The 15039-nt window shown below is 35.0% G+C and overlaps 1 protein-coding gene and 1 pseudogene across 1 annotated transcript; both read right to left on the bottom strand.

Moving 5' to 3' along the window:
* Window positions 1-340: 340 nt before the first annotated feature.
* LOC117933280 lies at window positions 341-2139 on the bottom strand (annotated as a pseudogene).
* A 243-nt stretch (window positions 2140-2382) lies between these two features.
* Window positions 2383-4721, bottom strand: LOC117933279. Its single transcript, XM_034854657.1, has 2 exons — window positions 4390-4721; window positions 2383-4291 (listed from the first exon to the last, which is right to left on the bottom strand). Exons 1-2 carry the CDS (start codon window positions 4719-4721, stop codon window positions 2383-2385), a joined length of 2241 nt encoding a protein of 746 aa, XP_034710548.1.
* Between the last annotated feature and the right edge of the window lie 10318 nt (window positions 4722-15039).

The raw sequence follows: 15039 nt of genomic DNA, 5'->3' as shown, positions 1-15039 counted from the left end.
CTTCCTTTTCCTCATTTCTGTTGCCATGCCTAGAATAAGATGATCGTCTTGTTCAGATGGATATAATGGAAGCGCAATTAATTAAACCTGCAAAGTAAGAACTATTACCGTACAATTGTGGCTGGTATTGCACAAGCCATTTTAACCATGAAGAAGTGTGGTGAAAAATAAATTTTGTTAGAGTGCATGGGAACACAAATGATGCCACTCATTCAAAGTATTTATTTTCGGATAATTAAATGATGCCACCAAATGATACATGGGAACACAAACTGCAGTATGGTTAAAATGGCTTAACCAATGTAATCTTAGCAAATACATGGGATTTGAGTAAATACCATTAAAACAAGATGTGGTGCATGTCAAAGGACAACTTTGCTATCCACACTTCCTTCCTTAATTTAGCCCACCCTTCTTTCCTTTCAGTTTGTGAAAAGAACATGAAACCAGACATAGCCCTCTTTGGCGCATTTGGATCTTTTTTCTTCTTCTGTTTTCTCTTCTTTGAACCATCTTCATCTCCATCTTTGGGTTTCTTCATAGACGAAGATGCCTTAGAAGCAAAAGGCTCTTTCTTGGATTCCTTTTTCGAAGGCTTTTCTTTCTCGCCTCCACTTTCACTAGCATCAGATTCCTCTTCCCCAGAATTCAGTAGGAGAGCCTCCATCGTCCTTGTCAAGAACAAAATCTTCATCCTCTTCATCACTCTCATCTCCACCAGCTTCATTCTTAATCCGCTCAAGATGTGGGTCAACAGCATCATCATCATCATTCGGAAGAACAGCAGCAACACCATCTGTGGTTTGGACATCTCCAAGATTCATAATTTCCAAGCCTTTCCCACTGATAAAGTCAAAAAGATTATGGTATTCATTCCTCTGAATATTCCAGAAGAGATGTTCTTGCTCAGTCTTTAGTCTTATAAGAAGATCAAAGTAATGCATATTTGAGCCTCCAGCAGCATGCCTCTCAAACTCGACACAATCAATCTCCTCATGAAGAATAAGAGTAGGAGGCTTGGGTAAAAAGAAGAAGCTCTTTTCTAGTGGATACAAAACACCATCTTCAGCTTTCAATGATGACTTCACTGCATAACAATCCTGACAGCTCCTGAATTTCCCTGGTTTTGTGACCTTGGCACCAGACAAGCCACGCAATATCAAGGTGAAGACTTCATGAATGAGTCCCTTATATGAAGGCTCCAACTTGTCCTTGTACTTGGTATTCAAAATTTCTTCACTTAATGACAATTCACTTTGAACCACATAGTCTGTTTCAAACTGCATCACAATATGTGGATACATAGTCTGCCCTTTACGGATTGGTGGATCCAGTGTCACAACAACAAAGGTATGTGGCTGGTTAGACATAGGTAGTAAGAAAAGGCGAACGACGCTGCTGTATTGAATTTTAAAAACGTTAGCCTGTCCCTGCAGGCGTAGGAATGACAAATGCAGTTCCACACTGTACCATCCCCTTGCTGTAAGAATTGCAATCCCCTCAAATGTAACAACTGCTTCTTCACCTCCAGCACCAACATCCGCCATTGACATAATTTTATCACGGAATACTTGAGCTGGGGGACGAATTTCATCACCAACAAATTGGGTATTGGAATTTGGTATGTGAAAGCTTATCTCCATCAATGAATCTTTCTCATTAGCCCCAGTGGTATCATCCACATGGAACTCCAAAATGACATCATTTTTCCCTTGCATCTGTGTCTGTGAAACATCTGCTAAAGATGCTTCAAATGCTTGCTTCGAACCAACCAGAAAAGTCAGCATATTGCCATTTAAATCAACTTCTCCCCAGTTGCGGCCACTCACAGAAAGCTGCTTCTCTTCTGGGTTTATTCCGCAAGAATGTTGGAAAAAAGTGGTCAAATTAGTGACATCCTGGTCATGGAAACCAGTGAATTTGTAGTATAACCCAGCTTTAACTCGAACACCAAGCTGATTAGTTCTTGGGACTTTCATCCAGGTCACCCCAACAATATCAGATTTGGCAACCAAAAACAGCCTTTCCACCTCATAGCTTTTTCCATAATATCCCTCCTGGATGAACCCTCAACTGCCCTGGATTCGTTCCGCCACGACCGCCGAGAGAGATATTGTTAAAGAGATGACCCTCCGACATGGTTCAAAGAGAGCGATAAGGAAGGAACTGTGGATAGCAAAGTTGTCCTTTGACCATGCAAACATAGTTCGGACTTTGTGAAAGAACTGAATCAGCAGAGAAATATAATGTAACTCAATGAACATTGCAGGTGAATGGAAAAGCACAAAACATTCAAATAGTAATGATGATTGGGTGACAACCAGTTAGTTGAAATAGAGTAATACAATATCAGCATAATGCAATAAGTAGACAGATATGCATTTAGGGCAAAGGATTTTTGCAGGTTTTTCTGTTGTGGCCGGACATATGACAACGAGAGCAATAAACAGTCCGTTTATCTTGATATTGAGACTCAATGCGCTTCTTCCTTGGCCTTCCGGGAGCGCGCTTTCTATGTGGAGGCTTTAGAGAGAAGAACACCTCCCCGGTGATAGATCGAACCAAACCATCATCGTCCACAGTAGGCATATCATGGGTCTCTATGCCGGAGAAAGAGCCCCCATATATCAACTCTTGCATTGGGTATTTGTAGCAATCATCGACGAAATCAGTAACATTTTGACCAATGGAAATAATGACAGCTATGGCATGCTCACAAGGGATTCCCAACATTTGCCAACCTCTACAAGTGCATGTACGGTTCAGAATGTCTACATTCAACAAGGTTTTCCCGATACATACCCCAAATACTCCATTCTTGAACGGCGTGACTGGATACACCGTACCCTTTGCAATATTTTCCTGCACCTTAGCTTCAATTTTTGGCCCTATACACCCTTTCCAATTCTTGGACTCTTCTTCATGCTTCACAAGCATAGAAGCTAACTTGGACATGTGCTCCAATAAAAAGTTACAAATAGAGTGATGTCTTTCAATCCGTAACCAAGCATTAAATGACTCGGCAAGGTTCGTAGTCATTTTATCCCATCTTTGTTTTGGGAATTTTGACATGGCCCAATGGTGCGGCGCATTTTCTTCAACCCATGTGGCTAAAGCCTCGTTGTAATTTTTAAGTTCAAACATGGAAACGTTATAATCATGTTCTAACCTTCCATACGCAATGCTATCTAGGAATTGCAATGCATTTTCTTTACCCTTGTTCCCTCGTGTGTTATGCTTGGACAAGAAACTACTAAAATTCTCCTTCAGGTGACGGTAGCAATAAGCATGATTTTCAATGCCAAACACCTCAGGGACACTACGAAGCAAAGCAGGATGTCTATCTGAGATAATAATAACTTCCTTATTTCCCACAACTATCTTCAGTTTTTCCAAGAACCATAACCAATCTGCATAATTTTCCGAGCTCATCACTCCAAAGGCTAAGGGGAACATGGAGTCATTAGCATCGTAGGCGGTGGCTGAAAATAGAGCACCACCATAAGGCCCACTCATATGGGCCGAATCAATTGCAATGATTGGTCGACACCCCCTTACAAACCCTTCGATAGATATTGAATGAGCAACAAAAAGCTTCTCAAAATGGTCGTCATCAGAATAACTCAACTCAACACTCGATCCCGGATTTGTTGCAAGCATTCTTTCACACATCCATGGCAACAATTTGTAATAATTCTTGGGCTGTCCATAAATGCGCTCCTTAGCCTTCTCCTTCATTTGCCATGCTTGTAGGTAAGTTAACTGGATGTCATGTTGCCTTACAAAGTCCTTACAAATTTGGCGTGGTTGGTATTCAGGAGTAGATCGAATAACATCATCAATGACCAACGATGCACGCGTGGATCTCACTAAAGGCTGAGACAAGACAACATCTTCCAAGCAATGGTTATGCACATTTCGGAATGTGTGTACTTGAACAATGTTTGAATCCCCTATTGCACGCGCAGTGATTTTCCAAGGACAATCTTCAATTGTGCATACTACGGTCATGTGTTTTGGACTATTCCTTTTGTAAGAATATCGAAATTTTCCAGCCAAAGACATCAAATATATTGCATCTCGAAACTCCGACGCATTTGGGAAGGTATGTCCACTACCTACAATTGAATGTTCGAACCGGCTTCGTTGAAGTTGAACGGTATTTGTCATAGCACATCTTTGGGAAAACCCAAATGACTGAATTGTGGGCGACTCATTAGAGATGTGTAATGGGGGCTCGCCAATAGAGGAAACATGAGCTGAGTTTGAAGCAACAATGGGGGTTGGGCCACTGCAAAAAACATAAGGAAAGAATTTGATCCTCCATCAATCTAAGTGTGAAAAGCGATTATACAAAAGAGAACATTATTGTGGAAGGACATTAGGTACCTAGTAGGGCAAATGAGGTCATCACCACATTCAGTACACTGGGAGATGTAGACATGACAAAACATGTCGTTGAATTTGAACATATTGACTATGTCGCCATCATTATGCAGTGGCAATAGACATGATGGGTCAAACTTGACTGTGAATTCCAATTTAATGGAATTGGAATCCAAGTTCAGTGCACCACATACTTTTGAAACGAATTCAGATTGTGAGATATTCTTGCTAACAACACTGCAATTGGTCCAACCTCCTTTATATTCAACGGACCCAACAGCAGTCTTAACAAGCTCACCACCTTCATGAATGTAACAAAACATCTCCTCTTCCATTTCCTTATTGACATAAAGATTTGTTAAAAACAATACAACAACGAAAGATTGAAGAATTATGCATGTTGATTCCATAGACTTTAAGGTTCAAACATGCTAATTGGCTGATGCACACAATTAAGGTTCAAACATGCTAATTGGCCGATGCACTGCACTGCATAGCTCTCAAAAACATTACACAATTAAGAGTAATTTGGAACAACTTTCCCATCTAAAAATCACCATTTCTTAAGAACTTATTTCGCTCTCAAAATGAATACATCATCCCGAAAAAATGTTCCCTTTTGGTCATCCATTGCATAGCTCAATCCAAAAACACAATCCAATAAATGGGTTTCACTAAAAATGCATTGTTTCCCAATACCCAAAAACAGTTTAGGAAAAAAAAAATTCCTTTTTTGGCAAACAAATTCAAAATATGTTTTTCCCAATTCTAAACCACAACAAAAACAAATGGGTTTTTTAGCAAAACAATTCCCAACCCATATTATTGCCTTCATTTTATATCAAAACAACACATTTTCGAGAATTTGCCAATCCAAATAAAACAGTAAAAACTCAGAAAACGCATGGAATTGAAAAAAATGATGATGATTTATTACGAACAGATTTAAAAATTTAGTACCAACTCCTAAATGCCAACATTTGAGCCACACCTAGTTCATAAAAAACCCACACAAACAACATATTTACGTGAATGTAAATGCGAATGCAAAACAAGGAAGGAATGGGTTACCTCGAGACAGAAAATCTGATATGAAACAAATGGGATTAAGCCCTTCTCAACTGAAATGACAGAACTTTTTTAACACTCTACACGGTTCTCTGCTTCGCCTCGGTGACAGAGTGAAAACAGATGCGAGGAACAGGTAAGGAATGAGAGATAGGGAAGAAAGAACGGTCGACTACACCGTTTTTCTGGGAAACTCAAATCGCCTCGGTGACGAAGTGAAGACAGATCAAATCGCCTCGGTGACAAAGTGAAGACCGATGAGAGGAATGGGTATGGAATGAGAGAAAAGGAAGAAAGAACCATCGGCAAGGGTCTTCAAGCGTCGGCTACACCGTTTTTCTGGGAAGCTCAAATCGCCTTGGTGACGAGTGAAGACAACAATGAGAAAGAGGGAAGAAAGAACCGTCGGCTAGGGTATTTTTGTGGGAAGCTCAACATTTGATTTTGGAGTTTTGAACCCGTTCAGTTTCAGCCCCTGCTGACGTGCCCTTCAGTTGTTGCTGACCTGGATACTAAGAGGGGCAATCTTGGTAGAAAAAAGACACCCGGCTCAGAGTGCATGAAACCCATATAAGTTTCCACATTGAAAAATATTTTTGCTATTTCGTAAATCTGGGTTCCAAAAACCATATAATTAACAAATTGGTCCATGAAAACACAACTTTCCCATAATTAATTGTGAGTGTTGTGAATAAATTATTTTAAAATTATTGATTTAGGTTTTCTTAAGTCAATATGTGTTACACCAAGACAACTGGTCAACGTTAACTTGACTAGATTATAATGGTTGATAACCCAAACAAAGCAATCCTAGAGGCTATTCATTAGATACAATTTTATAGTACGTACTTTGAATGCTATGTCACAACTATCCAACTTCACAATAGTCCTTAGAATTTATGAGGATTAAGTTCTTAAAAACAATGAAATAATATAGCAGTTTGATTCATTACATGTGATATTAATTATTTTCTATCATGCTTGCACTATGTAACTAATTTATTAGAACATGTATGTATATATCACTTGTATTGTACATAACTCGAGTTCATTAGTAGCTGTACAAAAACTTTAAGTCATAGGTTCTTTACAAGGTAATTATAAGTTGTTCACAACTAGTTCATAAACTTTGACAATTTATTTAAAGTTGAAGTGCACTACTTTTAAGTGATGGGATAACTTATCTTATTCATCGAAACAATTTTTCTCATGGTGAATGTACTAGTGTGTATAGTTGCAAATTGAAAATGACTTACAAAGAGTCATGCCTAAATGACTATTAGGTTGTCATGACTTATTCAAGTTACCATGTTGCATAGATTGTCAACTTTGAAAGAGTATTGCACTAGTGCCTGAGTCATCAGTAACTTTAATCTACGATTGAGATCCTAATATGATCATATATTTCCTTTAAATTGAGTGATCGATGGCTTAAGCAAGTAATAAAAGATATACTCAATAGAAACACTGTGATATCTCGTGGGTTTCAGGCATTATGTCCCCTTGGGTGATCCTAAGCATTTATGATGATGAGATCTATGACCATAGTAATCCCTTCAGTAGAATGAATTTGATATATATCCTTTGTGTACAAGAGTGTGTCAATTAATCATGTTATAAATGAATTTGAGACTGAATGGTTGGAAAAGTAATCCTAAGAGATTTATAGTTACTATCTTGTTGGATTAAAAACATCAGTTTATGGGAAACTTGCATGCAACGAATATTAGGTTATAGACCCAAGAAATTAATTAATCAATAACTAATTAATTTTATCTCAATTTATTTTTCATATGATACTATAATGTAGTTGACTTTCTTTAGTAGAATGTTGAGTCAATTTTAAAATTTGATTTTAAGAGAACCAATATTTTCCTATGGGTCCTTATGATCCCTGTTCAAACTCACATTCTTTAGTGACACGTGATTTGAGGAAATTATTTAATTAATTATATATGTGCATAAGGGTGCTGGCTTATGCATAAGTGCTTATAATTGGATGGTTTAATACTTAAATTTAAATGGTTTATGGTTTCTACTTGAGAGATTTAATTAATTGGAGTCAATCAAAAGAAATTTTGGAGAAAAATAGTTTTAATTAAATATTTCATAGTTTTTATTTTGTTTCACTCTATAAAAAGCTCTTTATCATTTTGTAAATTTTGTTATCTTTGAATGAAATTCAATTCAATTTGATGGAAATTTTTTGTGTTCCTTTTTTTTTTTTTGGTAGAATCAAATTTAAATTCCAATTAAATTTCTTACACATATCTTGCCACTCATTGATGATGAAAAGTTAGATTAGAAAGTGTTGTGGGACAAAGGGTGTAATATCCCTTACACCTTAAATTAGTCCCTTACACCTAATTTAGGAGTTATCAATAAAAAGTTTTTAAGAAAAAGCAAGGTTAAGAAATTAGGCCATAACTAAGAAGGGTAAGGGTTTTTGAAGAATAATGTGGGAAATATATAATACACTTTGTTGAATATTCTAAGATAGCACACCTTTAGGATAGCGAAGCCCACACATACATAGAAGTATGCTCACTTTCAAATCATTTGTTAAATGCATTGGTGCAACCTAATTAGAATATCAAATGTACTTAATTAAAACCTTATCATGGTTCACATTTTGATTTTTTCCTTAATTTTCTTAGGTAATGGAGAGATATGAAAGTTGAAACTAAGCTTCATGTCAAACTACATCTCTTAATCTATTAAAAGCTTGCCAACCGTCATAGGAGATTTCTATGGAATTCTTTTATTGAGATGAAAGAATGGTGAAAACAAAGATACTAAAGATCTCCAAGAAGGGGAAGAGACAAGAAGAAATACTTAGGGATTAGTGTCAAACCCCTCCACAACAAAGATAATAAGTGCTCCCAACAATCCAAGCCCTTGAACTACAAGGTTTGCATTTAATTGTAGAGTTCCAAAATTGAAGGATTCAAGCTGAAAAGACATACAAAGTAATAAGTCTCACCTAGATAGTAGTTGGTTGTCTCAAGCTAGCTACATTAGCAAGATTTTGGTTGACTATGTGATGCAAGAATTCAAGAGGGGTTTGTTACCCTTTAGCCATGGAGTTCCTATTTCTTAGAATTACCATCTTAAGACATCTGAGGAAATAAAGAGCATGAAGGCAATACCCTACTCTTCATTTGTGGGTGTCATGATTTATATGGGATGTTATATACTAGATTAGGTATTTGTTAAGCTACAAGTATAGTGAGTGGATATAATTTTAGTCTAGGATTGAAGCATTGGACAATAGTTAAGCATATATTCAAGTATCTTTAAATAATAAAGGATCCTATGTGGGTTTACCACTATGATGAATCAGTACTAATTAGGTATAGAGATTTGGACTTTCAATCTAATAAAGACTCTTGTAATTCTATTTCTAGTTAATTATGTCTTTATCTTAAGTGGTGAGACTATTAGTTGGAGAAGTGTAAAATAGTCATGTATTATTGACTCGATTATGGAAGTTGAATATGGTGTAGCTTCTAAAGCTGAAAAAGATGTTGTTTGGCTTAGGAAGTTTCTTATGGAACTAAGGGTAGTAATCTTGGTTGTATCACCCATGATTTTATTTTATGATAATAGTGAGACGATGACATAGTCGAAATAAACAAGAACCAATGAAAGAGTAAACACATAAGGAGGAACTTTTGTTTGATTCATGAGATGCTTTAAAGGGGTTATGTGACTATGGAAAACATCATCTGTAAAGAACCTAATGTCCCTTCTTAAGACCTTACCATGATGAGTATTCGATACGCATAGGGATAACATAGGTGCCATATTTTGCCCAGTATATTTTGAGGCCTAGCGAGAGATTATTAGGATAAAGCATGATTACTACTCAAAAAGTGCTCTTTTATAGATTGAAATTAACTGTTTTAAACACTTTTGAGTAGTAGTTAATACCTTTTAACTCAATTGGCACATTAAGGACCCTTGCAAGTGTTACTAATCAGCTTTTGGCAAGTTTTGGTGTTTTTGGTAGCTATTTGATCATTGAAACAAGCCAAGAATGAGGGAGAAGTTTGTGTAGTCCATGGCAAAGCAAGTTGAAGCTCAATTACATGAAGAATCCAAGCTTTGGAGCTTCATAGCCCTTTTCCAAGCCAATCAAGTATGCAAGGAAGAGAATCAGAGAAGAAATCTAGCAACTAGCAATTTCGCATGGCTATGTGAAATTTTCGCATAGCATGTGAAATCAAGAGGAACTTCAATAGCTGCAGGATAGAGAGTAGGAATGAGTGAAAGAAATTTCGCACCCTGTGTGAAATTTCACACACCATGCGAAACCTCTTGAGACAACAAAGAATTTCTCACACCATGCCAAATTTTGCATGGTATGCGAAATCTTCCTGTGCACCGACTTTGTTAGATTTTTATCTTCAGATATTTTGTTTAATTTCCTAGTTTCTCCTTATAACCAATTTAGATATTTTCTTTTATATCTTTTAGGTAGCAGATATATAAGGAGAGATATGTGTGATATTGAGATGGATGTTTTTTATTAAACACTTGAAAAATTTCCCGTAGTAAGAAATATACAAAGCTTTTGCTTTGCCTTTCCTTCTCATTTTGTTTTCACTTTTCTTCCTAGCCAAACAACCTCTGAGGATGATTTCTCAGGGGATGAGTGGCTAGGTTTTACGTTTCTTGGAGTGATGGAAGTTAGGTGAAGGACCTGAATGCAAAGGTGAGAGTTGTCCTTGCTTTAAATGATAGTAGTTGTGAACCATCAATGGTTTTTATTTCAAGGTTTAGCTTTAAATCCCTTAAAATCACCTTGAATGGCCAATACTTGGTAAGCTTTTTGGATTCTATGGATGCTTATTGCTAGATTCATAGATGTCTATCAGTTATCATTTACGAGCCATTGGAAAGTGGTTCAAGGTGAGGGTCTTTAGTGTTTGAAACCATTAATGGGAAGCAATTACCATTTTTCATGAACCCTTTGGATCAAATCTTAATACCTAAATACAAAAACTGGTTCGGGAGATAACCATCCTTTATGTTATTATCCCCAACACGAGGAAAAGATCCGGAATCTCCTCCTTTGCCTAAGGAATCTAAACCTAGTAACCTAAAACTCCAAGAAACCTTTTCTTTGAAATTAATTTCAGTTACTATTTTTGGTTAACTTAAAAATCAACCTTTTCCACCCACAATTACATTTTCTTTTAAAGCTAACTTTCAAAAGGAAAAGCATCATTTCAGTACCTTAACTAATATCAATTGTACCATGAAAACCCATCCATGTGGATGATCCTAGAGCCACTATACTATGCTAGCTATGCTACCCTAGTGTATGGTGAAATAGGTTTATAAATTTTGTTGATGACACCCATCTGGGCTAGAATCAAATGGCACAAAAGCACTTTGGGACGAATCAAAGCCCTTAAAAGCATCAACATAATGTAAGAATTTGATTCATCATATATGATATCTATTATTTCCTATCTTGTTTGCATTGTTTATCTAATTTATTTGAGTATCAAACTTATGTCACTTGTATTATACATGATGTGAGTACATTAGTAGTTGAATAAAAAATTCAAGTCATGGGTTCTTTACAAGGTGATAAGTTGTTCACAACTAGTTCATAAACTTTGGTAATCCATTGATAGCCATCGTATACTATGTTTAAATTTGTGGGTTAACTTGTCTTGGTCATCGAGATAATTTTGGCATGGTGAGTAATAGTGTATATGGTTACACATTAAATAGAATCTATAAAGAGTCATAACTAAATGACTATTGGATTGTCATGACTTTTCCTAGGTACTATGTTCCATTGTTTTTGATCTTGAGAAAGTATTGCAACTAGCTTAGGTTATCAATGAATTTGATTTCTAGGTGAGATCCTAATGTGATCATATATATACCCTATGGATTCAGTGGCTAGTAGTTTAAGCAAGTAGTATAGATATTCTTAATAAAAATACTATGATATCCCATAGGTTTGAGATGGTATGTCTGACCCCTTGAGTGAATCTAAGTATTTATGATCATGATATCTATGTCTATGATAATTCCTTCATTGGAATTTGACATAAGTCCTTTGTGTACAAGAGTATGTCAGGTGATTATGATATAGGTGGATCTGAGACTGAAGGATTGGAAAGGTAATTATGAGATATTGATAGCTACTACCTTATTGATTATAACCATCAGTTCATAGGAAACTAGTATATAATAAGTACTAGGCCATGAACCTAAGAAATTAATTAACTTTATCATATGATTTATTTATTATAAGATATTGAAATGTAGTTGATTCTCTTTAATATAATGTTAAGTTTATTTTGGAATTTTATTTTAAATGAGCCAATATTTTCCTATGGGTCCTTATGGTCCCTATTTGAGCTCACATTTTTTAGTGGCACATGATTTGAGTGAACTATATAATTAATTATATGTGTGCATAAGAGTGCCTAAGCACAAGGGAGTTTATACATAAACACAAGGTTACATAAGTGTTTATAATTAAGTAGTTTGTGGTTTCTATTTGGGTTATTTAATTAATTGGAGCTCATCTAATGGGTTAATTAACTAAATAGGACCCAATAGATTAGATCAAATGACTTAAACCCATATAATGCACCCTAGTCACTTAAGACTACCAGTGTTCTATAAAAACCCACTTAGGGTTTGAGGTTAGAAAAAAATTTCACCTTTGTTCTATAAAAAGAGTAAAGAAACTCTAGCCGCCATCCTCTCAAGGTGAAACAGAAACCCACATTTCTCTCTATATTAGGATCTAAAGGGGGAGTTATCTAGTGGAAGATTTTTGGTCTTTAAGATACTTTTTATCAACTTCAAAAAGGATTGAAGAACATCCAAATCCAAGGTATATTCTAAAACATCATAAAAAGTACAAATTTAAAATTGACATATTTTTTCGTTATATATAGGATCTAGTAGCATGTTTCCTTTCTTTAATCTAATAAATCATAAACCCTTATGAAATGGAATTGTTTGCTCCTTTATGGTTATAGGATGTACAGTGTTGATGCTAGTCTATTGGTTACTCCTCATTGACGTATGATTTGGATACTACCATAGTGTAGTTTACTTAACTACTATGGCAAGGCTCATGCTAGAGGAAACCCCATGAAAAAAATTACCTAAGCAATGATGCTAAACTGATGGTTGGTTAATATTGATTAGGCTTTTATATTGGTTTAGGACTAGATTCCTCCCTTTAATTCATCTATTTAAAATTAAGGAACTAGAACATGCATTTGGATACTGTTCCATTAAAGCAACCTAGACAAACTTACTACTACCTTACTCCTATTAAAAGGATAAAAAGTTGTTATGAGTAGCAACAAAAATACAAGTGTGTTGCGTTGATGTCTTGTTTATGTGTGTTATTGAGGGCCTCATACTCTTTTATACTTGAGTGGCCGTAATCACCTATCTTCCTCATGTAAACTACCCATTTTCCTTCTTTTTTTTTTCCCCTCATAGCACATACAATCATGGTGTCAACAACCTCTCTTAACTATTTTTTGGCATTAACCCCTTTTGCAATAAAAGTTAATTCAAATGAACAAGACTCTCATATTCACTTATTATCATAACCTATACTTTTACCATTTAAATTTCATTACCATCAATAGCTAATTATATTTAATTTTTCTAATTTTTTTTCAACATCCATGGGGCTAGAAACATGACTTATTAAATATCCATATAATTATCCCATTAAATCTTGGAGGGAATACATCTTGTTTTTTTTCTCCCCTAAGTTTTTATTTAACCCTTGTTCCCTTGTTCCCTTGTTTACCATATCACAATCCTACTTTCTTTAGAATTATAACATGTTTTATCATCTCTATGCCATCTCTACCTAACGTCTCTTACATGCCACCGTCCTTTATTTTCTTTGGGTCAACCACTTGTGGCTCAAACATTAAGATACATAAAGATGTAAATTTTAGATTTTTTTTTTACATGTTTTTCTTTTCCTTTGATTTGATTTTACAATTTAAAATTTGGTCCACTTATAAGTAGGATTTAGATTGGTGAGCACACTAAGTTGACTATACTTTTGAGGCTATTAACCTTTATGCCTCACTGGAAAGCAAGGAGTATATAGAGTCTTAGATTTAGATTCAAAGCATTATTAGGCAACCTTATCTTCCATTTTTGTTGGTCCACTACATCAACTGTTTTTTTATGTATGTATGCTAACAACTTCATACATATTTTTTCATGCTTTGATTATTCTTTGGATAATGACCGTTGTTGAAGTTTGTTTCAATCAATACCAATTCCTAAATACTTCATTAATGTAATTGAGATTAATACCTAGTTAATTTCTGTATCCCAAATAGTTGGAAGGTGTTGATGTATTTTCATTGGATTTTTTGGATTATGAATTGCCTAATTGGAGTGCTCATAATGGGTTGGCAAATTAAAGGATTAGATTGAAAGTTTGTTACCCATCTAATTCTTATCCTAACCACAAAGGGAGTTGTATGTATTTTGAAGTGGGAAAAACCTCTTCTTTGCAACTCTGCATGAATATCTATCTTTCGTTCTCTTACTTTCTTACCAATTCATTAGAAAATAGCTCTAAAGAAGTTCTTGAGTTGTGGATGACTCCAACAAGTGGTCTCCACACCCCATGAGCATTACAAACCATCTCTAGGTATATTGAAGTTATGAACACGAAGATCATGTTCAGTATTGTATTAGAATGCTTAGTACATTGATATCATAACCAATGTTAGAAAAATGAAGAAAAAATATATTAAAAATTTAATGAATTTTTTTTTCATGAATTTAGTTATATCTTTTATCATTAATTTTTATTTAAGTTTAGATGTGTTTTAGATTTTTGTATTTTTTTTTATCTACCATAAGAATTTTGAAAACTTTTAGTTACTATTTTGAGATAAAAATGTAGTCAAACCTAAAAATTTGGTTGAAATTTGTGATCGTATAAGAATGCATCTAGCATAAGATTAAAATGTTTATGTTTTTGTGAAGTTTCACACTATTTTAGGGGAAAAAAAATGTTCACAAGCAAATAACACTCTCAGGATGAGAAGAGTGTGTGCTATGCCTTGCTATGGCGGCAACATGAGGTCGAGTAAAAGCATGGACGAGACAACGATGACGAGGTGAGTATGGCAATGCTATACATGTTGATAGAAGAAGTCGGTAGTTAGGCATCACCTTGTAGGTGCACCACACACAAAGGATGAAACCCACACTATGATCACTGTTGGACTCCATTTTTATTTTCAATTTTTTCTATATATCTTTCCAATTTTTTGCTCTCTGGGTTTTTATTATTGAAGTTTTCTTTAAAAATCCATTTTATTTCAAGAGATGGGATCATTTTAATGCAAAAAAAAAAAAAAAAAAAAAAAATTGAATTTTTTTAATGTCCATAATTACTTTATATATTTTGGAATGTGAGTGTAGTATGGGTTGCATAATTTTTAGTTTTAGTTGCATTATTAATTTTAGGCATGAAAAATTATTTGTGAAAAGATAATTACCAATTTAATTTTAAAAATTTTATATTCACCTTTTTTAGAAATTGAT

This window comes from Vitis riparia, chromosome 16 (genome assembly GCF_004353265.1).
Source record: "Vitis riparia cultivar Riparia Gloire de Montpellier isolate 1030 chromosome 16, EGFV_Vit.rip_1.0, whole genome shotgun sequence".
Lineage (NCBI taxonomy): Eukaryota > Viridiplantae > Streptophyta > Magnoliopsida > Vitales > Vitaceae > Vitis > Vitis riparia.
The sequence above is the reverse complement of the archived record's forward strand: the minus strand, read 5'-3'. Positions and strand labels throughout refer to the sequence as shown.